Source organism: Gopherus evgoodei, unplaced genomic scaffold (genome assembly GCF_007399415.2).
Source record: "Gopherus evgoodei ecotype Sinaloan lineage unplaced genomic scaffold, rGopEvg1_v1.p scaffold_32_arrow_ctg1, whole genome shotgun sequence".
Taxonomy (NCBI): Eukaryota; Metazoa; Chordata; order Testudines; family Testudinidae; genus Gopherus; species Gopherus evgoodei.
In genome coordinates, this window is record NW_022059994.1 from 1,043,030 (window position 1) to 1,066,880 (window position 23,851).

The 23,851-nt window shown below is 48.0% G+C and overlaps 1 protein-coding gene and 1 pseudogene across 1 annotated transcript in view; both read right to left on the minus strand.

Annotated features, from left to right (window-relative positions):
• Positions 1-361: 361 nt before the first annotated feature.
• Positions 362-23,851, minus strand: part of LOC115640794 (zinc finger protein RFP-like) — a 41,635-nt gene continuing 18,145 nt past the window's right edge. The window contains exon 8 of the mRNA XM_030543789.1: positions 362-474. Within this exon, the coding sequence (XP_030399649.1) occupies positions 448-474 (27 nt within the window). The 3' untranslated portion in view covers positions 362-447. The remainder of the gene's footprint in view (positions 475-23,851) is intronic.
• On the minus strand, positions 472-22,541 carry LOC115640915 (annotated as a pseudogene).

Genomic DNA, 23,851 nt, shown 5'->3' on the forward strand with positions numbered 1-23,851 from the left:
AGCAGTACATTGACAGGAGAGCTTCTCCCGTTGCCCTAGCTACCGCCTGTTACAGAGGAGGATTAATTACACTGATGGGAGAAGCTCCCCGGTCGGCGTAGCAGCGTCTTCACTGAAGTATTACAGCAGCACCAGTATGTTAGTGCCGCTGCAGCATTTTAAGTGCAGACCTGCCCTAAGACAGGCAGGCTCTGCTGTGACCCTGGGAGTGGCTCCTGGTTGGCCAGTCTGCGTGTGCCTGGAGGATCACAGAGTTACAGAGACAGGCATGGAAAAGGGTTGAGAAATTCCTGTCACCAGTATAATGCCGAGCAATTCAATCTTGTCCTCTCTCATCACCAATTTATTGTCAGTCTCGCATCACTCGGTGTTTTTCTTACAGTCCCAGCTGCTGGAGTGGATAGATTTGAGGGAGCGCAGATTACATTACAGATACATTTCCAGCCTTCATGTTTGTGTAGAAAAGTCTGAAGACTGGAAACAAGAACATCCAGAAAGGTCAGAAACCAGAAGGCAGTGAAAAATAACGTAATATTAAAAAAGATTAAGACAAACATGATTTTGGGGAGCCTGACACATCATTTTCATATGTTTAAGGCTGGCAATGTGTGATAGCCATAATTTATCTATTTCCCACATCTTTGCTCTTTTTTAGATATCTCATATTGAGAGTGATACCCACACCTCTGTCATGGTTTTAATTGAATACATCATAGGGATAAACAAGAAATTGTTTCTGATATTCGACACGTCGGCTCCCAAAGAAGGGGATGATCTTCCCAGTGAAAGAGGATGTGAAAGTAAAGACTGGCTCTCTGCCAGAAGATGTAATGTCATAAAATGTAACTTTCTCCCCTTCGTAATCCAGATAAACCCCAATGTTACTGGGGCTATGATGTAGGCCCAGAGCAGTCTTAGGGGAGGTGAGGGCCCAGTACTCATTCTCTGTGCTCTGCAAAGCCCAGATCCCCTCTGGTGTACAGCTTATCGCTCCCCCATGTATCACAGACTCTTTGGCAATGCCCAAAACCCAAAAATCTTTGTTCCCCACCTCCACTTGCCAGTAACATCTCCCTGAGGTGAAGCCCGTATAGCCCAGCACACAGGGAGCAGGGTAAAACCTGTTCTGTGGCACTAAATATCCTGTGTCTTGGTATTTCTGTATCACACTCTCATCTGTGGACAGGACGGGACAGGGAATTGCCAGGTCTGGATCCGGAGCGGCCTGCACTGCAAGAGGGGAGAGAGGGACAGAAGGAGAGTGTTAAGGTCTGTCCTCACTGCAGAGTTAACCCAGGCGCTTAGTCAGCTGCTAACTCGAATGCCCTTCCTGTAGAGATGCATAAACACCTCATCTGATTTCAGGGGTGCTTTCCACCCAGCATAGGCACTGACTCTCTGAACTCACCAGCAGGTCCTGTGATTAGCTCCTCCCCCTCTCCCCACAGCAGCCCCCACCTGCTGACGGGCCCCACCCTCCCTGCCAGTGCCTTCCTCCTGCCACGGATCTGTTGTTCAGAGGTTTTGGGGGTGAGGGAGAGGAGTGGAGGCAGGAAGAGGCGGGGGCAGGGGGCAGAATGGAGCAGGGCAGGAAGAGGCAGGGGGAGGGGAGGGGACTTGGGACAGGGCCTGGGGCAGAGCGAGGATAAAGCAGCCCCCTGGGAACTGGGGAAGTTGGCGCCTCTGTGCAGGCTAAACCACTCCAGTGCTGAGAGTCAGAGAATCTGAGGCCAGAAGGGAACCAGGTCATCTAACCTGACCCCCGTATAGCACAGGCCACCAACCCCACCCAGCGCCCACCTAACCCAACCCAACCCCCAACATTAGCCCAAAGCACGACAGCCTATAGCAAACGGGATTATTTATGTGCCACAGGCAGAGAAGAGGAGGCACCAAGGTGCACCAGTGCCTGAGGCCCCACAATGCAGGGAAATGATTCAGTGAGATACCCCCAAATAATCCTGGTACTTCAACTGCATCCACATGCTGCAGAGGAAGGTAAAAACCCTGCCCCCCATTGTCCCTGCCAGCCTGATCTGAGGGAAAATAGCCCTGCAGTGCCTTCCCACAATTCCCCTGTGAAAGACAGACCAGGTACCCCACAATCACTGGGAAAGAAACACAGAATAGCTCATCTTACGGTGGCACCATCAGCCATGGGATGCATTCCCAGAAGTCCTAGAGACTCGCCATACCAGTGAGAACACAGTTTAAGGGAGGTCAGGCTCAGCAGCATGGCTCCTTGCACCCAGCCCAGGCTAACCTGGGTGCCGATCCCCAGGCTTCACTCTGCAGTGCAGACAGACCCTTCCAGGCAGAGCTCAGCCCTGGCGGAGACTAGGACCATTTCTCACGCTCCCCAGTAGCCCCGGGCTGGCTGGGGTGGGTCCTGATAGTCAGTCTTGGGGAGCTGCCTGTTGGCTGAAGCTGAGCAGGAAAGTCCCTGTCGTTCCCGCCAGGCACCTAAGAGGTACTGTTTGGGGGGGGTGTGACAAACTGGGATTTTTTGGTAATTGTTTTTAGGAAGCCTGTATGTGCCTCAGTTTCCCTATATGCAGTGGGTGAAAAGGGAGTGTTTGCTCTTGGGACAGGCTTAGCTGTCCACGTCACTGTCTGCGGCCTGAGGTTCTCAGAAGACAATGGCAAGTCCAATTGCACTGGGAATTAGCCTTCTCGGTGGCACTAATTGTCCACAGCACCGGGATGTGTAAAGTCCATTCAGTGCACTACACTCATTTTGGGGAAGGAGCATGGTCTAGAGGTTAGAAGCCAGGACTCCTGGGCTCTATTCCTCACTCCGCTACTGACTTGTTCTGTGACCTCAGGCATATCCCTTCCTCTTGCTGCATTCCAGCTTCCCTTTATGTCAAATGGCCATAAAAGATGCCAGGTATTCAGATGCTGTTGCTGGGGGCCATGAAAGGACACAGATAGGTGACTATGAGATCAGAAGAGAACTCCTTCCCCAGCCTCCAGTGGTGCTCAAGGGACAAGGAGGGGGACACAACACGGTTGTGGTGTTCAGTAATCCTGCTGGGAGCACGCTGCTTGAATGAAACCCTCTTTATCCAGGGTTCTGTATCACAGAGCTTCTGCCATGCTCCTCCTTCTTGTCTGGGAAGCCCAACCACTGAAAGGTACAGTTCCCAGTACCACAGGGAGCACCAACCCCCAGGGAGAGACAATGCTCCTTGAACTGATGGACCTATCTTCCATGAATTTATCCATCAATGGTTATTAGTATCCTGTGTTCGGACACTGGCCAGTACTAGGTGCCCCAGAGGGAATGAAGAGAACAGGTGATCATCAAGTGATCCATCCCCTGTCACCCATTCCCAGCTTCTGGCAAACAGAGGCAAGGGACACCATCCTTGCCTATCTTGGCTAACAGCCATTCATGGACCTGTCCTCCAGAAATTTAGTTAGTTAAAAAAAGAAGTCTGTTATGGTCTTGGCCTTCACAACATCCTCTGGCAAGGAGTTCCACAGGTTGACGGTGTGTTGCGTGAAGAAATACTTCCTTTTGTTTGCTTTAAACCTGCTGCCTATTAATTTCATTTGTTGACTCCTAGTAATTATGTTATGAGAAGAAGTAAATAACACTTCCTTATTTACTTTCTCCACACCTGTCATGGTTTTATAGACCTCTATCATATCCCCTCTTAGTCATCTCTTTTCCAAGCTGAAAAGTCCCAATCTTATTAATCTCTCCTCATATGGCAGCTGTCCCATACGCCTAATCGTTTTGGTTGCCCTTTTCTGAACCTTTTCCAATATATCTTTTTTGAGATGGGGCAACTACATCTGCACACAGTGTTCAAGATGTAGGTGCACCATGGATTTATAGAAAGGCAAAATGATATTTTCTGTCCCTTTCCTAATGATTCCCAAAATTCTGTTTGCTTCTTTGAATGCTGCTGCAGTCCCGATTCTCTACCTGGTTCAGTACTGGCTTGAGCATGGTCTCCCCCAAGGGAGCTTCCACCAGCTGGGGATGGATGGAGCCCAGCACATGAGTCCATGCTCCTGACACTAGGGAAGGAGGGGAGGATAGCACAGGAGCTGGTGGGAGATGCTTCCTTAACTCTTTATTTCCCAATTTGCTGAGGTTGAAATACGGGTTGCTTTTATCTTCTGGAAAAGTACAAGGCACTGATGGTCAAGCTGCACTCTCTGCTAATGACGTTTTCCAGTACCGAAGCTTGTCTTTCAGATAAAAAATAAAAATAAAAGGAAATTTCTAGTCCTTATAATTACTGAGAGAAGAGCAAAATGTGACCTGAATGTACCCTACTTTCCAATTGTAAATAGTACGTGCACGTTGATACATCACAAAATGGGAATGGGCGACGGGATGGATCTCTGGATGATCCCCTGTTCTGTTCATTCCCTCTGGGGCACCTGGCATTGGCCACTGTTGGAAGACAGGATACTGGGCTAGATAGACAATTGGTGTGACTCAGTATGGCCGTTCTTATGATATAATGATTCCTTCTAACCTTGGGATCCATGACTCTGTATTGGTGGAAACCTCTTGTTTGAATTCAGAAGCTTCTTCTAAAAAATGAATCCTGAGATTTTAAGTAATAATTGTTGGAGGATAATAACCTCATGAAAACTTACCTTCTTTCTCTGCCTTTGAGATCAGAAAGTTCAGTTGGTAGGGCAGTGTCTCTGGAGAAAAAAATGATCAGAGGAGAGCTGATTTCCCCCTTTCTTGCAGGCAAATAGCCTCATGAAAATGGGGCTGGATTCACAAAGAAACTTAGGCAAGGTGATACTCAGCATCACAACATCCAACAGTTAGGCACCTAGAAAGCCACTGTGATTCATAAAGCCTGAGTCAGGCTCCCTGTACCGTGAACAGGGAGAGAGATGCGCCTTGGAATGAGATTCACGAAAGCCAGCATTATAGGCGACTCCCTGCTTACGCCAGCCAGTGGGAAAGGCCAAAATGCAGGGGGTGGGGGTGTGTGCTAAGCCCTGGCTATCTCAGGGAGTTCGGCGACTGAGTCTGGGTGCCTCCCTCGGTGTGGGATTCTCAGCTGTGAGCCCTCTCTTGGTTTCCGGCACCTGTGCCATTTTTTTTGGCAAGAAGCCTGCAGGGGTGGAGAAAACCCACCTTACTCATAACTTTTACCCCAGTGGTTGGAGCACTCAGCTGGCATTGGGGAGATCCCTGGTTCAAGTTAACCCTGTGCCACAGAGGGAGCAGGGATCTGAAATGGGATCTACCGCCTCTCAAGGAGTGCCCTAATCTCTGGGCTGCAGGATTTTCTGAGGTGGGGTGCCCACATGCTCTCCTGGGGGAGAGGTTCCATTGGGGATAATCAATAATTAATTGGGCCAGAGGCAGAAAGAAATCACAAGAACATCTCTGTAGCCCGGTGGTTAGAGCACGCCCTTGGGAGGTGGGAGACCCAGAAGCCTTTCCCTCTGCTCAATTATTTATATGCAGTGGATCAGATTCAAAAGTGGAGACAGAGGCCATATTGGACCCCTGTTGGAATTTCTTCTTCTTCTCCAGGGGACAAGGGATTTGAACTGGTGGTCTCCCACCTCCTATTCCTCTACCCTAATCATGGAGCTATACATGATAAGGGAGCTTGCCTTTTCTTAGGGCCTGGTTCTTTTGGGTAAATTCACATCGTCCAAAATACACATCTTGCACTTTTCCATCTCCCACCTTCCTCTAAGGATCTCTAAGCACTGGGCGGCATTCACTAATTAGCACAACAAGGTAGGTTGGTCATTATTTCCTCCTTTTGAAAGATGGAGGAACTTGAGGTACTGACTGGGATTTTCAAAAGGGCTGAGGCCATGTGATGGCCAACTCCTACTGACGGTCAGAGAGAGAGAGAGAGAGAGAGAGAGAGAGAGAGATATGGGTGTCTAAATCCCATAGGTCCCTTGGAAAATCCCAGGCATGGAGGTTACATTCAACATTTTCTATAACATCTGGTGACTGTGTGTCTCACATTCTGAGTGACCCATTTTGACACCATGAGTTGGGTCTGAGACAATCCAAGTGGAGGCCTGGAGAACTGGCATCAGCCCTGAGCCCTCCCCATCCCACCCACAAAGACGTCTAGCTGGGACAAGCTGAGAATTAATAGGCCAGAGTCCATCTCCTTCCACAGTCAGAGGCGCATCTCGATGTATCATCACCGTAGCATGAACCCAGATAAATGTTAAGTTACCTTTGAATTTCTTCACAGCCTCCTGCAGACAAATATTTCTTTGGGAAGAGACGCCGACTCTCTCTCTCAGGTCCTCTGGCACGGCCACTGGTTTCTCGAACTTCAGCTTCTCACACCTAGAGGGGGAAAACAAGACAAGACAGAACAAAACCAGCCATTCTAAATCTTTTCTGTCTTTTGGGAGAATGAGCTACCAGAGGCTGCTCTCTCGTGGGCTCATTGTGAGCCTCTAACTCCCACTGGTGAGTCAATTGCCCTCCTCTCTGCAGTTCTGAAATGCCTAGATCCTCAAATGGGAGTTAAAGAGAGTAAGGGGTCCACAAGCTGCCCCTCAGACAGAAGGGCATAATCTCATGGGAAAGGATGCTCCAGTGGTTAAGGGGTTGCTGTAGGACTCTGGAAACCTATGTTCCACACCCTCCTCTGCCACAGCCTCCCTGCATGACCTTCGGCAAGTCACTTAAGGCCTGATTTTAAAAGGTGCCTCCTGGGATTTTCAAAAGCACCTAACCAAGCTAGGCTCCCAACTGCCACTGATTGCAATGGGAGGTGCCTAACTTGCTTGGTGGAATTTTCCAGAGCAGGTGAGTGCCTAGCTACATGTCAGGTGTCTAAATACCCTACAAAATCTGACCCGGGGGATCCAATCCCTTTCCAACATCACGAAGCGTAAGGGGAGTGGGAAGGAGCTACGTACCTGCTCCAGGTGCTTCTGATGTCCTAGAAGAGAGAGAGGGGAGAAGAAAAAAAAAGCTCATTCCCACGAACCAGAAGCTGGCCATCGCTCCTGCTCTGGAGAGGACTCACTTTGCCATCCCTAGTTGAGCTCGAGATGCAGTTCTGTGTAGTTGCACCTTTAAAATTCCATTCACAGACTTCAATAGAATGGGACCCTTAAGCACGCACCACGATTGTGGGTTTTCTCTTCTAAATTCTATTGTGCCTGTGGCAATGGCACTTGCTCAAACAGACTCATCAGACACATGAATCCCGGACTTCCACATGCAACTGCTGAGTCCGGAGCATTTGCCTTTCTCAAGCTAAAAGCTCCATTTATGCAATTCTGGTCAGCAATTCTGGAAACTGGATTCATTCCCATTTCGTAATAGGCCCTGCAAAGAACTTTGCTTTCCTCATCTCCCACTTCCTAGACACTGGAGTTGTGCCGTTTACTGCTTCCAGATCATTAGGGCCCTTCATTTTCCATTTTGATTCTAGTTACACACTGATAAATTCCTAGGAAAAATTACCACCACAACAAAAACAGATGGAAATCAGCGCAAAATAACTATTAGTTTTTCTAGGTAAATATCAGGTTTATTTTGGTGGATGGAAAGAGAGGAAAAAAGTATTGAGTAGATTAATGCTTTCAATTCCGTTCATCACTGTGGTTTGCTGCAGAACTAAAACAGATGTCAAATCACAATGGCCCTCTGAGTTTAAGAAAATAATAGATCTCCAATCCCCAAATAAAACTTGTCATTTGAACCAACAGTTTACCGGTGTGGACTTAGAACTATTAGCCTATAAATATTCACATTTGATAATTGGGCCACCCCATTTGCAGCGCATACACTCAACTTCATCCTTGGCTCCTGTTTTTGTTTCTATAACCTTTTTGAATACTTCTGTGTGTTCTGAAATGTATTCTGATACAGATTTCCATTTTCTTCCCATTTTAGTGCATCAAATCTTTAATCCATTGTCCGCTAACAGTTTGAAATGTGTATGTGGTGGGTGAGATTCATCAGTACGTTCAGATGCACACATACTTTAGACCTTCTGTGCATGCCTGTTGGTTATTGTGTGTATCTTCTAGAACAATACGTTCTTACTTCAGCAGGCAGCTTTGCATATACACGCACAGAGTAAAGTATTAAAGTAATACAGAGATCTCGTGCAATGGATTGTATTTTCCTAATAAAGCAAGTTTTTTATATATATTTGAATGATACAAAAGTAGGATGAAAATCAGAAAAAAAATGAATACTATTTTTTTGTAAAACCCAAGAATTTTTTGTAAAAATTGCTTTAAACTGAAAAGGAAAGGGGCTTACGTATGATGTATCAAAAAGGTCTGAGACGTCTGCCTTTAAAACAGCAAAACTGTTTCCACACTGGAAATATGAGACATGTCAAACTTTGTTTTCCCTCGCTTTGCTAAAGGACACGCTGACAGTTTCCATTGGGGGTGGGGGACCTTTCCAAGAACTTAATAAACTCCAAAGCTAATCACTCAGAATCTCTCCCTTGCCTGGGCAGGGATCTGGGTGTCTCTGTCTCACCTGCAGGAATTCACTCGTTGGCTGCTGACCCTTCTCTTCTATCTCACTGATCAAATCACTGAGTTGGGAAATCTCCTTAGATAGTTTGGTGACATTTTCATCCTGTATCTTCACAATTTCCTTGTCCAACTCTTCCAGCTGGGCCAGCAGCAGTCGCTCTTGTTCCTCCAGGAATTGCCGCAGTTGCTCAAATTCAGACACAATCTTCTGCCTCTCAGCTTCTATCTTTCCCTATAATGAAGGGACAAACAGGAAAAGGACAGGTCACGGACTAAAGTTGCCAAATGACCAGTTTTCGACCAGAAAGTCCCATCAAAAGGGAAACCTGCAGTGTCCGGTCGGCACTGCTGACTGGATATTAGAAGTCCGGTTACCCAGAGTAACTGGCTTCCAACACCAGGGGAGCCTCGAGGAGCACTCAGGGATGGCTCGGGGACGGGAGAGAGAAGTGCGGGCAGCTCCCCCATCCTGCCCCAATCACCCCTCTACCCGCAAAGCATGGCTCCCCCTCCCCTGCCCCGTCCCGCCCCACCCCAGTAACCTCCACCACACCCCTAGAGCCCAGCTCAGCTGGCAGGGGGAGGGAGGTGGAGAAAGCAGCAGGCAACAGTGAGAGGGAAAGAGGATTGGGGGGTGAGGCCTGGAGGGAAAGAGGCAGAGCCTGGGACGGGGTAGGTTCCAGCGCTCAGCGTCCGGTTTTCACAAATGAGAAAGTTGGACATCCCAGACTCTCCCCATGTCCCTGACAGGAACAGTTCTTAAAGCCTCTTTTCATATCAACCTACTACAATTATACGTTTGAGATTTCAGGAGAAAATGCCTGATAGTTTCTAGAGAGAAGATTTTCGGATAGTCTCTTAGCTGGCCTAATTGAATAACATGTTCCAAAGTGCCTTGGTGACTTAGGAGTCCAATTTCCATTTTCAAAGTTACTTTTGTGCTTAGGAGCCTACGTTTCTTTGAAAGTGACTTTTGAAAATAGAACTTAGGGTAAATTTTCAGAAACAGCAAAATCATTTAGGAGTTGAAACCCATTTAAAAGAAGTGTATAAGGAGCTGCTTTTAAAAGATATTTAGGTGTGTCAAGAGACATAAAAGTCCTGAGAAGGATTTTCAGTATTACTTAGGTGCCTAAGTCCCCTTAACTACAGAGGATGTTAGGTGCTACTTAGTTGCTTTTGAAAAATCTCACTAGGCCTCTCTGCATTTTAAGGGCCTAAATATCTTTGAGAATCTGGCCCTTAACCACTTGCAAAACTGTAAACTTTAGGCTCCAAAATCACTTAGGCACTTTTGAAAATGTCACCCAACATATCTAAAATGATGAGTCTTCAGGTCTGAGTGGCTTAGTATATTCTGCCGATCATCTAGAGTTTTCCAATAGCAGAAAGGTTGGAAGGGGGGGGTCTGACTCCATATCAGGAATACACTGGCAGAGAGTTGTGGAGAAGTCTGAAGGAAAGTTCTGCTGGTTATTCACACAAAACGCCAGGTACAACATATACTGTGCAAAATGCTTATTCTCCAGGTCTTACATGTTTCATCCCGCAATTTGTATATTACATTGTCCCAGAGGAAACCAGTCGTGTCTGGTGGTTATAGATGGAGATTCAGGGTCGGATTTCAAGAGATAGAAAACAGCCACTGGGAACCTAAGTCCTACTGACAGTCAATGTGAATTAGGCACCTAATCACCCATATGGGCCTTTGAAAACAATCTCCCCTCAAATCAGTGTTTTTAGCTGGATTTGGACCCACTGATGTGTGGGGAATAAGATCAGCGCTTTGAATTGAAACTGGAAGCAAGTGGAGGAATCAGCCCAGAGGGATAATAAACAAAGACAAACATGATCACACCCTGTAAGGGTGTGTTTACAAGAGGCAAAGTGCCTAAGGTTATCTACAACATCATAGCTAACCCTGATATAAGTAGGGTCACCAGATGAGAGGAAGAAAATATCAGCACACATGTGGGGGGTCACCAGCGGAGCAAAAAAAACCCCCAAAACCGCAGTGCGAAATATCGGGACAAACTGCATTGGGATGTGGGACAAACGCCTAAATATCGGGATAGTCCTGATTTTATGGGGATATTTGGTCACCCTAGATCTAAACTGGACCTTGCACCTAGTTAGCACCTTTTAGCTCAGTTTAACTGGACAAGGCGAACCCTACACACCACACTAGGGTCAAATTAAATTAAGTTTACAATGTTTGCATGTCAGGGGTTTACACCAGTATAAAGACATTACATTAAAAAGTGATTTCAGGTGCATCTGTACTACATAAATGTTATGGTGTGTAGAGGACGAACACTATATGCCCCTGCTAACATGGGCATAAATAGCAGTGGAGACGGTGAGGCATTGCTTAAGCAAGTAGAGTCACGATATGCCTGAACCCTATGGGTATATGCCCTACATACATGGCTCTATATGCTCCCAAGCAGGGCTTCCCCCATCTACACTGCTATTTTTAGCAGTGTAGTGTCCTACTGCCTAACCACTGCAGGTAACGGCTCCAGAAGTGGGGAAAGGCTCCAGCAGGTCTGCTGCCTCCCCCTGCTGGAGCCTTTCATTCACCCATGTAGCTACACACCACAGCATGGACACAGCCTGCTTTTCACTGTGCTGTGTAGCTACACATACCCTGCAGGTCGCTCCCCTAGAGCTGTGCTGTGTAGATGTAGCCATGGCTAAATCAGGCAGTGCTGTGTATGGACCAGGCTTGACACTCTTCCCACACAGAAATACCAACTCTGACCTGACGGAACTCCTGGACCATAACAATGGGGACCTACCAAATATTCCTGGCTTTGGGTCTCTCCATCCTGTTTCCACTCCAGAAGTTTTTCTCTCTCCTGCTTCAGGGTGTTCAGTCGGGTTTGAATTTGTTCCCGAGGCAAGAAAAACAATGTCTGGGAGAGTCAGGGGGCTAAGGAATCTGTCCTCATAGATGCATTTATATACATTGCCTGCCCCTCAGATGGTGCTTCTGGCAATGTCACAATTGTCTCGTGGGAGATTCCGGTTCAAATCCCTTCTCCTCATCGGGCAGAGGGAGAACTTGAACTAGGGTCTCCTGCCACGTGAGCACCTTTCCCTCAGGTTAACTGTTATGAAGAAGGTCTGCTGCCTCCTCCCCGGCCATTTTGTGCGGACTGACAAGTGCAGAACTCCATCGTGCAAGAAACAGCTTAGATGCCTAAGATCACAGAGACAGGCGCATTCCTGCACCAAACTCTGAGGGGGGCGCGGCTTAGGACACACCCCTCTCAACAGCATCTCCCATTGTAATCCTGTCAATTACAGGCCAGTAAGCCTAAAGGCTTGTGCGATAAGTACAGCACTACAGCTGTACCGATACGTCTGTGCTGCTGCAGTGCACGCGGTGGAGACGCTCTGTGCCGATGGGAGAGAGCTCTCCCGTCGGCGTAATAAACCCACCTCCACGAGCGGCAGAATCTTAAGGTGGTGGGAGTTCTCCTGCTGACATAGCACTGTGCACATGAACACTTATGTGACTCAGGGAGGCAAGGCCAGCTCTAGACACTAGCCCACCAAGCAGGTGCTTGGGGCAGCCCCTGGAAAAGGGCGGCACGTCTGGCTCTTTGGCAGCAATTCAGTGGTGGGTCCCTCAGTCCGTCACGGAGGGAAGGACCTACCGCCGAATTGCTGCCAAAGAATGAAGCAGTGGCCTCACAGTTCCCGATTGAGGCATTTTTTGTTTTTTCTTTTGGGCTTGGGGTGGCAAAAGCTATGGAGCTGGCCCTGCTGGGAGGTGAAATAGTCACAGGCCTGAGCGACATACGTTTTGGCGACACAGGCTGTATTGCAGACAAAGCCTAATTTCAGTACCAGGCAAATTGGTTAAAACTATAGTAAAGAACAAAATTGTCAGACATGATTTATTGGGGGAAGAATCAACACAGCTCTTGTAAAGGGAAATCATGCCTCACTGATCTATTAGAATCCTGAGGGTGTCAACAAGGATGATCCACTGGATATAGTGTACTTAGACTTTCAGAAAGCCTTTGACAAGGTCCCACACTAAAGTCTCTTAAGGAAACTAAACAGTCATGGGATAAGCGATAACCTTATCTGATGAATCGGGTAACCGGTTAAAATAGAGGAAACAAAGGATAGGAATAAATGGTCAGTTTTCACAATGGAGCAAGGTAAATACCAGGATCCCCCAAGGATCTATACTGGGACCAGTGCTATTTAACATATTCCTAAATGATCAGGGATAGGGGGTAAACAGTGAGATGGCAAAGTCTGCAGATGATACAAAATTACTCAAGATAGTTGAGTCAAAGCAGACTGTGAAAAGTTACAAAGGGATCTCACAAAAATGGGTGACTGGGCAACAAAATGGCAGCTGAATTTCACTGTTGATAATGCAAAGTAATGCACACTGCAAATCACCATCTGTCATAAACAGATAGCTAAGGGTTAATGTCTCTTTCACCTGGAGCACCTGACCAGAGGACCAATCAGGAAACCGGATTTTTTCAACTTTGGGTGGAGGGAATTTTGTGTCTGAGGTCTTTGTTTTCTGTCTGCCTGCTTTCTCTGAGCTTTGGAGAAGTAGTTCTGTTTTCTAATCATCTGTTTCTAAGTGTAAGGACAAAGAGATCAGATAGTAAGTTATATGGTTTCTTTTCTTTGGTATTTGCATGAATATAAGTGCTGGAGTGCTTTGATTTGTATTCTTTTTGAATAAGGCTGTTTATTCAAAATTCTTTTAAGCAATCAACCCTGTGTTGTATCACCTTAATACAGAGAGACCATTTGTATGTATTTTTCTTTTTTTTTAATATAAAGCTTTCTTTTAAGACCTGTTGGAGTTTTTCTTTACTTCAGGGAAATTGAGTCTGTACTCACCAGGGAATTGGTGGGAGGAAGAAATCAGGGGGGAGATCTGTGTGTGTGTTGAATTTGCTAGCCTGATTTTGCATTCCCTCTGGGGGAATAGGAAAGTCCTTTTTGTTTCCAGGACTGGGAACGGAGAGGGGGAGTCACTCTGGATTCACAGAGCTTGTGTCTGTGTATCTCTCCAGGAGCACCTGGAGGGGGGAAGGGAAAAAGGATTATTTCCCTTTGTTGTGAGACTCAAGGGATTTGGGTCTTGGGTCCCCAGGGAAGGTTTTTCAGGGGGACCAGAGTGCCCCAAAACACTCTAATTTTTTGGGTGGTGGCAGCAAGTACCAGGTCCAAGCTGGTAACTAAGCTTGGAGGTTTTCATGCTAACCCCCATATTTTGGACGCTAAGGTCCAAATCTGGGACTAAGGTTATGACATGGTGTAGCAGTGGTGGGATATAGACAGAATCCAGAAGCCAGTAGGAATATTATATTTTTCTTTTCTCTGCTAAGGGCTTTTTAGCAGAGAGAAACAGTTTGGTTTTAAAAGGGAACCAGAGAGAATTTTTTTTTTCTGCTCTCTCTGGCAGTTTGTGGCTTCATGTTAAGCAAGAAGACGTTAAGGCGCTATCACGAGTCTTTTGTCACACAATAGCACTCCCATTGAGAGTCATTACCAACACTATATAAATGCAAATAAAGTGGTTTTTCAGGTTTACTTAACATTGAAGATTAGCTAAAGGCACTGTTGCTAGGCAGACTTCAGGAGGCAACAGAGAGCCTGCAGTTCAGAAGAGAAACACCGGAGGGCACCCCAACACAAGAAAACAGGAACCATGTCTACCAAGGCAAAAATTGAGGCCGAAGACCAATTCAAAGAAGCTGAACACCAGCGACAACTGGAGCTAAAAGGAAGAAAGCATCAAACTGGCAGCCTACCAAAGAGAACAGGCAGCCTTAGAGGCAGCACACAAAAGAAAACTAGAAGAAGAAGGGGTGGCCTACCGAAGGAAACAAGCAGAAGAAGAGTTGGCCCACCGCCGAGACATGGAAAAACAACAAAAAGAAATGGAAAAACAACAAAAAGAAATGGAAAAACAACAAAAAGAGTATGAAGAGAAGGAAAAACAGAGAAAACATGAACTGGACTTGGCAAAAGCTGGGCTGCATGTGCCAGCCAATCCTAACAACCCATCGCCCATTATTGCTCCACAGCACAGGAAATTTCCCACCTACAAGGCAGGTGATGACACCGAGGCCTTCTTGGAAAATTTTGAAAGAGCCTGTCTTGGGTACAGCATCCCCGAAGACCAGTACATGGTAGAATTAAGGCCACAGCTCAGTGGACCTTTAGCAGAGGTGGCAGCTGAAATGCCTAAGCAGCAAATGAATAACTATAAACTTTTTCAAACCAAGGCCAGATACAGAATGGGGATAACCCCAGATCATGCCCGTCGGCGCTTCAGAACCCAAAAGTGGAAACCAGAGGTGTCATTTCCCAAACACGCCTACTACATTGCAAAAAACTATGAGGCCTGGATAACAGGAAACAACATTCAAACCTTGGAAGAACTGAACCTCCTCATACAAATGGAGCAGTTCTTGGATGGTGTTCCTGAAGACATCACACGGTACATACAAGATGGAAAACCCAAAGATCTCGCTGAGGCGGGGGAGATTGGAGCCAAATGGATGGAACTGGCAGAAAGCAAGAAAGCTACTGTCAAGGGGAACGATTACCACAGGGGGCACACAGACCATAAACCCTACAACCGAGGACAGCCAAAGACCCCACATACCACCCAAGTAAAGCCACAAACACCCTACTCTTCCACCTCACCAGTCTCCAGTAACTCACCTCGGCCCAGTGACCCATCAGATGGAAGATGCTTTAAGTGTAATGAACTGGGACATATCAAGGCCAACTGTCCCAAGAACACCATGCGAGTGCAATTCATTACACCACCATCATCCCAAAGATCCCCAGGCCCGGATGCCTCTCAAATACCCTTGGAGCGAAGGGAAAATTTGAGAGTGGGCGGAAAGAAGGTTACTGCGTGGAGAGACACGGGGGCACAAGTGTCAGCTATCCACCAATCCTTCGTTGACCCCAAATTCATCAACCCAAAGGCCAAAGTTACAATTTACCCCTTCATGTCACAAGCTGTAGACTTGCCTACAGCTCAACTGCCTGTCCAGTACAAAGGCTGGTCAGGAATGTGGACTTTCGCAGTCTATGACAATTATCCTATACCCATGCTACTGGGGGAAGACTTGGCCAACCAGGTGAGGCGGGTCAAGAGAGTGGGAATGGTTACACGTAGCCAAACCAGGCAAGCTTCCAGACCCATTCCTGTTCCTGAGCCGTCCACAGAGGCCCCGTCTGTGTTACCAGAGACCTAGACAGAGGTAGTGGACCCGGATTCCATGCCTACCACTGAAACAGCCACAGCATCTCCAGTCCCAGGCCCGGAACTGGAACAGCAACCAGCACCAGCAAGTGCAACCACATCTTCAAACTCAACGCCAGAGGGCGCCAGCAAGCCAGAACTGGCAGAAGCAAAAGACAGCCATACCCAAAAGGCTCAGCCAGAGCCTGAAATACCCTCAGGTGCACCAGCGGAGAGCGGTTCACCAGCAACGGAAACAACCCCATCACGTACATCGCTTCCAGAGGGACCAAGCCCAAGTCCACAGTCTGAGGAAGAACTGGTGACCCCAGCCTCAAGGGAACAGTTCCAGGCTGAGCAGGAAGCAGATGACAGCCTTCAGAAAGCGTGGGCGGCGGCACGGAGCACCCCACCGCCTCTCAGCTCTTCTAATCGATCCCGGTTTGTTATAGACCAAGGACTTTTATACAAGGAAATTCTTTCTGGTGGACACCGGGAAGAATGGCAGCCGCAAAAACAGTTGGTGGTTCCAACTAAGTACCGGGGGAAGCTCTTAAGCTTAGCCCATGATCATCCCAGTGGCCATGCTGGGGTGAACAGAACCAAGGACCGGTTGGGGAAGTCCTTCCACTGGGAGGGGATGGGCAAGGATGTTGCCAAGTATGTCCGGTCTTGTGAGGTATGCCAAAGAGTGGGAAAGCCTCAAGACCAGGTCAAGGCCCCTCTCCAGCCACTCCCCATAATTGAGGTCCCATTTCAGCGAGTAGCTGTGGATATTCTGGGCCCTTTCCCAAAAAAGACGCCCAGAGGAAAGCAGTACGTACTAACTTTAGTGGACTTTGCTACCCGATGGCCAGAAGCAATAGCTCTAGGCAACACCAGGGCTAACACTGTGTGCCTGGCCCTAACAGACATCTTTGCCAGGGTAGGTTGGCCCTCCGACATCCTTACAGATTCAGGGTCTAATTTCCTGGCAGGGACCATGGAAACACTGTGGGAAACTCATGGGGTGAATCACTTGGTTGCCACCCCGTACCACCATCAAACCAATGGCCTGGTGGAAAGGTTCAATGGAACTTTGGGGGCCATGATACGAAAATTCATCAACGAATTCTCCAATAATTGGGACCTAGTGTTGCAGCAGTTGCTGTTTGCCTACAGGGCTGTACCACATCCCAGTTTAGGGTTTTCACCGTTTGAACTTGTGTATGGTCACGAGGTTAAGGGGCCATTACAGTTGGTGAAGCAGCAATGGGAGGGGTTTACGCCTTCTCCAGGAACTAACATTCTGGACTTTGTAAGCAACCTACAAAGCACCCTCCGACACTCTTTAGCCCTTGCTAGAGAGAACCTAAAGGATGCTCAAGAAGAGCAAAAGGCCTGGTATGACAGACATGCCAGAGAACGTTCTTTCAAGGTAGGAGACCAGGTTATGGTCTTGAAGGCGCAACAGGCCCATAAGATGGAAGCATCATGGGAAGGGCCATTCACGGTCCAAGAGCGCCTGGGAACTGTAAACTACCTCATAGCATTTCCCAATTCCTCACTAAAGCCTAAAGTGTACCATGTTAATTCTCTCAAGCCTTTCTATTCCAAAGACTTACAGGTTTGTCAGTTTACAGTCCAGGGAGATAAGGCTGAGTGGCCTGACGGTGTCTACTACGACGGGAAAAAAGACGGTGGCGTGGAAGAGGTGAACCTCTCAACCACCCTGGTACGTCTGCAGCGGCGACAAATCAAGGAGCTGTGCACTAGCTTCGCCCCATTGTTCTCAGCCACCCCAGGACGGACTGAACGGGCATACCACTCCATTGATACAGGTAATGCTCACCCAATCAGAACCCCACCCTACCGGGTGTCTCCTCATGCCCAAGCTGCTATAGAACGGGAGATCCAGAACATGCTACAGATGGGTATAATCCGCCCATCTACCAGTGCATGGGCATCTCCAGTGGGTCTGGTACCCAAACCAGATGGGGAAATACGCTTTTGTGTGGACTACCGTAAGCTAAATGCTGTAACTCGTCCGGACAACTATCCAATGCCACGCACCGATGAGCTATTGGAGAAGTTGGGACGTGCCCAGTTCATCTCTACAATAGACTTAACCAAGGGGTACTGGCAAATACCGCTAGATGAACCTGCCAAGGAGAGGTCAGCATTCGTCACCCATGCGGGGGTGTATGAATTCAATGTCCTTCCTTTCGGCCTTCGAAATGCACCCGCCACCTTCCAGAGGCTGGTAGATGGTCTACTAGCTGGACTGGGAGAATTTGCAGTTGCCTACCTCGATGATGTGGCCATTTTTTCAGACTCCTGGCCCGAACACCTACTCCACCTGGAAAAGGTCTTTGGGCGCATCAGGCAGGCAGGACTAACTGTTAAGGCCAAAAAGTGTCAAATAGGCCAAAACAGAGTGACTTACCTGGGGCACCAGGTGGGTCGAGGAACCATAAACCCCCTACAGGCCAAGGTGGATGCTATCCAAAAGTGGCCTGTCCCAAGGTCAAAGAAACAGGTCCAATCCTTCTTAGGCTTGGCCGGATACTACAGGCGATTTGTACCACACTACAGCCAAATCGCTGCCCCATTGACCGACCTGACCAAAAAGACCCAGCCAAATGCAGTTAAGTGGACTGATGAGTGTCAAAAGGCCTTTACCCAACTTAAGGCAACACTCATGTCTGACCCTGTACTCAGGGCCCCGGATTTTGACAAACCATTCCTAGTAACCACAGATGCATCTGAGCGTGGTATAGGAGCAGTGCTCATGCAGGAAGCAACAGATCACAACTTCCATCCTGTCGTATTTCTCAGCAAGAAACTGTCTGAAAGGGAAAGTCACTGGTCAGTCAGTGAAAAGGAATGCTATGCCATTGTGTACGCCCTGGAAAAGCTACGCCCATATGTTTGGGGACGGCGGTTCCAACTACAAACTGACCATGCTGCACTAAAGTGGCTTCATGCTGCCAAGGGGAACAACAAGAAACTTCTTCGTTGGAGTTTAGCTCTCCAAGATTTTGATTTTGAAATTCAGCACATCACAGGAGCTTCTAACAAAGTAGCTGATGCACTCTCCCGTGAGAGTTTCCCATAATCCAGTAGTTAAAAAGTGTTCTTAAAATGTAAAAGTCTGTTAGTTATATACTTAGTAGTATATGTAAAGGTGCATGTGTTGTAGTAATCTGTTTATTTTAAAGTTCTAGAAGGAAATCGCCGCCAGTGAGCTTCCCCACTGTCTGCAATTTGGGGGGCGTGTCATAAACAGATAGCTAAGGGTTAATGTCTCTTTCACCTGGAGCACCTGACCAGAGGACCAATCAGGAAACCGGATTTTTTCAACTTTGGGTGGAGGGAATTTTGTGTCTGAGGTCTTTGTTTTCTGTCTGCCTGCTTTCTCTGAGCTTTGGAGAAGTAGTTCTGTTTTCTAATCTTCTGTTTCTAAGTGTAAGGACAAAGAGATCAGATAGTAAGTTATATGGTTTCTTTTCTTTGGTATTTGCATGAATGTAAGTGCTGGAGTGCTTTGATTTGTATTCTTTTTGAATAAGGCTGTTTATTCAATATTCTTTTAAGCAATCGACCCTGTGTTGTATCACCTTAATACAGAGAGACCATTTGTATGTATTTTTCTTTTTTTTTTATATAAAGCTTTCTTTTAAGACCTGTTGGAGTTTTTCTTTACTTCAAGGAAATTGAGTCTGTACTCACCAGGGAATTGGTGGGAGAAAGAAATCAGGGGGGAGATCTGTGTGTGTGTTGAATTTGCTAGCCTGATTTTGCATTCCCTCTGGGGGAATAGGAAAGTCCTTTTTGTTTACAGGACTGGGAACGGAGAGGGGGAGTCACTCTGTTTGGATTCACAGAGCTTGTGTCTGTGTATCTCTCCAGGAGCACCTGGAGGGGGGAAGGGAAAAAGGATTATTTCCCTTTGTTGTGAGACTCAAGGGATTTGGGTCTTGGGTCCCCAGGGAAGGTTTTTCAGGGGGACCAGAGTGCCCCAAAACACTCTAATTTTTTGGGTGGTGGCAGTAAGTACCAGGTCCAAGCTGGTAACTAAGCTTGGAGGTTTTCATGCTAACCCCCATATTTTGGAAGCTAAGGTCCAAATCTGGGACTAAGGTTATGACACCATCTCAACTATAGATATAAAATGCTATGGTCTAAAGGAGCTCTTACCACTCATGAAAGAGATTTTGGAGTCATCTATGAAAACATCTGTTCATAAAAGCTAACAGAATTTTAAGAACCATTAGGAAAGGGATGGATAATAAGACAGATAGTATCATAATGCCACTATATAAATCCATGGTACATCTTGAATACATCATGCACTTCTGTTGGTCTCATTTCAAACAAGATATATTTGAATAGGAAAATGTCCAGCGAAAGAAATAAAAATCATTAGGGGTATGGAACAGCCTCCATATGAGGAGAGATTAAAAAGATGGAGTGTTCAGCTTGGAAAAGAGGTAACTGGAGTTGGGGTGGGGGATGTGATAAAGGTCTATAAAATCATGGATGGTGTAGAGAATGAATAGGGAAGTTTATTTACCCCTTCACAGAACAGGAACCAGGGGAAATGATCAGGTAGCAGGTTTAAAAACTAGCAAAAAAGTACTTCTTCACACAACACACGATCAATCCATGGAACACATTGCCAGGGATGTTGCGAAGGCCAAAAGTATAACTGGGTTCAAAAAAGAATTAGATGAGTTCATGGAGGACAGGTCCATCAATAGCTATTAGCCAAGATGGTCAGGGATGCAACCCCATGCTCTAGAGATCCCTAAGCCTCTGACTGCCAAGTGCTGCAGGGCAATGGGTTGAAGTCATATCCATTTTCCAGCAGTACAGGATAGGGTGTTCTGCTCCCATGCAACGACAGGGAGCCAAGCCACTTACAGGGAAGGGAGTTTTGGTAAGAGTGTTTAAAACACCTTTTTTTTTTAAAGTTTATATTAAACTCTGGGGCCTAATGAACACTTGGGAGAAAGGGACTCCTGGTTAAAAACCCAACACACTCACAAGGTTCATAAATATTGTGTTCCATTGTTTGGCATGGGGACAAGGAGCACTTCCGAGGTGCTCCGGTACTGAGACTCAAACACAGTCCTGGGGATCAGCCTTTTTCTTCCTTTAATCTTACTGTGGCACTAATACAGTCCATTTTGTCCTGAAAGCTACAGTGCAGACAGCACAGCGAATTCTGCCCTGAGTGAATTGCTCTGTCCAACAGGCATTTTAAGGTTCCAGTCCACTGCATCGAGTTTGTGGTCCAACTGGACGCATAAACCCAAAGCAAAACTCTGAAGTATGCGTGGGCAGGACGTGAATCACGGGCTCGGGGACGCCAGTTCAGCCCCTTCTGCCAAAGGCCACATCCCCACCTGAGCCGCCGTCCCCCACCCCGTGACAGCTGCTCCCTCCGTCCCAGAGCACCAGGCAGCACAGGCCTCAGCGTCCCCAGCCCCAGGAGCACCAGGCAGTGCCAACGCCAGCCCCAGGTTCCTGGAAGAGATGCAGCAGGCTGGTGGGAATCAGGAGGGGTCTGGGGGTAGTGAGTGGGCAGGGCCACGTAGGGCTCTGCCTCCCACAACTCCCCACTCGGCTGGTCACTTTGCTGCTCCTGAAGCATTCAGCAAGCCAGGGAAAACAAGAATTCATCACCCTGTTTTTTCCTTGAGGAAAAAGTTAAGCAGATTAACCATCATTTTTTAAGCAGAAATCTTTGAGTGCATCTTATGCTTCAGACAGTAACAGGAAATGAACCCACTGTGAACGCTGCTGACAATGTTACTCCTGCTTCCAGGCAGCCGCCAGCGGTCATCAGATATGAAATGCTCCAGCTGGGCACTGCCAAGCACTGGCTCTGTCGTGTTGAGCGGTTTATAATGTGAGTGTAAAGCCCTGCCTGACAGGCGCGGTGAGAGGCTGTGTGGTCTAGTGGCTAGAGCATTAGGATGGGTATTGGGAGGCCAGGGTTTAATTCCTGGTTCTGCCACTGAGCTGTTTTGTGAGCTTCGTCAGGTCACTCCCCCTTCAGTGCCTCTCCCTCCTCTTTTCCGCTGGGCGGTGGAGGGGGGGCTCCGCCGGGGGCCCGATCGTCCGCGGGTGGGGTGGGGGGCTCCTCCGGGGGTCCGATCGGCCGCCTTACCGCTGTCCACGTCCCTGCTCCGGGCCCCAGCTCTGGGGGGCGGTGAGGGGGCGCGGACAGGGGTAAGAGGGGTGTAGCTCAGCACCCCCACCCCACTCCATAAACTGTTCCAGCGCCACTGAAGCCACATCTGCTGTGGCCTGGGCTCCCCCCGGCCCCGCTCCCACTCCCAGCCCCGTGCCCAGCCGTGGCCTAACCTTGTGCTCCCGGGCAGCCTCCTCTATGGGGACCACCCTGTGAGCGCGGTGAGCCTGGGACTCCCTGCAGATCACACAGATGAGAACCTGGTCCTGGTTACAGAAGAGTTTGAAAGGCTCCTGGTGCGCGTTGCACCAACCTCCTGCTGCTGCTGCTGCTGCTGCTGCTGGGACACTCAGCTGCTTGGCTATTTCTGCCACGTTCCCCAGTTGTCTGTTCGGCCTCAGGGTCCTCTGGGGAAAGGTCTCTCTGCACTGAGGGCAGGAGATGTCTGTGTCTGGTCTCTCCCAGCACTGGGCGATGCAGGCTCGGCAGAAATTGTGCCCGCAGTCTATAGTCACTGGATCCGTGAAAAAACAGACAGATGGAGCAAGTAGCTTCATCTCGGAGGCTTTTCAGAGGATTCCCTGCTGCAGCCATGGCTCCCTGCAGCCCGCGTAACAGGAGAAGTTTCGTTTCCTGCCAGATCCAGCAAGCCGCCTTGCAAAGCAGATTGACAAACCGGGAGCCTATCACGCTCTGCGGCGGGAAATTCTAAAAACAAACAGCCCATCAACACAGACACAACACACCAGAAGCCGCCCCCCCCCCGCTGAAAAGCCACCAAACAAGCAAGATGCTACTTAAAGAGATGAACAGGCAATTATATACATAAAGAAGCCAACAGAGGCTTGCTGGGAGCAGGCTTGGCAGCTTTCTTTCTACATCACAGAATAAACCCAGGCTCAGATTCAGGTTTAAGGCCAAGACCCTTTCTGGGCCTCCTTTGTAAAGCACTTTGAGATCTAGTGAGGGAAAACGCTATATAAGAGCCTTACTAAGCCCTAATAGTTAGAGATCATTGTAAGCCTTGACCAATGTATTCCTTCCAAAAAAATTATTTGCATTAACTTAACTATTATAACTGGGGTTTCCAGTTATTCATATCAAATATCCAATCCCTTTTTTGCATCTTGCTAAATTACTGGCCTCAAAAACTCCATGTGGGAATGAGTTGCATGGTTTAATTACGGGTTTTGTGTAAAAGTGTTTCTTATTGGTTTTGAATTTGATCCCTTTCCATTTCATTGACTGTCTTCTTCTTCTTGTGGTATGAGACAGGCAAAAAAGATGATCCCAGTCTTCTCTGGCCCATTCATTATTTTATACCCCTTTAGCCTCTCCCCTCTTAGTCATCTCCTTTCCAAGGTAAACAGTCCCGTTCTTTTGAATCTTTCTTACCAAAAGAGTTTTTCCAGGCCCCTCAACATTCTCGTTGCCCTTCTCTGAACCCTCTCTAATACTGCAATCGCCTTTTTCAAATGGTGTGACCAGTATTGCACACATTGCTCTAGGTCGGTGGTTTTCAAACTTCTATCTGGCGACCCAGCTGAAGAAAATTGCGGATGCCTGCAACCCAACGGTGCTGGGGATGAGGGGTTTGGGGTGTGGGAGGGGCTCAGGACTGGGGCAGAGGGAGTGAGGGTTGCAGGGTGGGACCGAGAATGAAGGGTCTAGGGTATGGAAGGGGGCTCTGGGCTGGGGATTCAGGCTCTGGAGTGGGGCTGGGGATGAGGGGTTTGGGGTGCAGGAGGGGGCTCTGGGTTTGGGGGGGCTTAGGGCTGGGGTGGGGTTGGGGAGCGCCTCAGGTTTACTTCCAGTGGTTCCCGATCAGTGGTGCAGCTGGGGGGCAGAGGCAGGCGTCTCACCTGTTCTGGCACCATGGACCCTGATGCGCCCCAGAAGCAGCCAGCAGCAGGTCCAGCTCCTACGTGCAT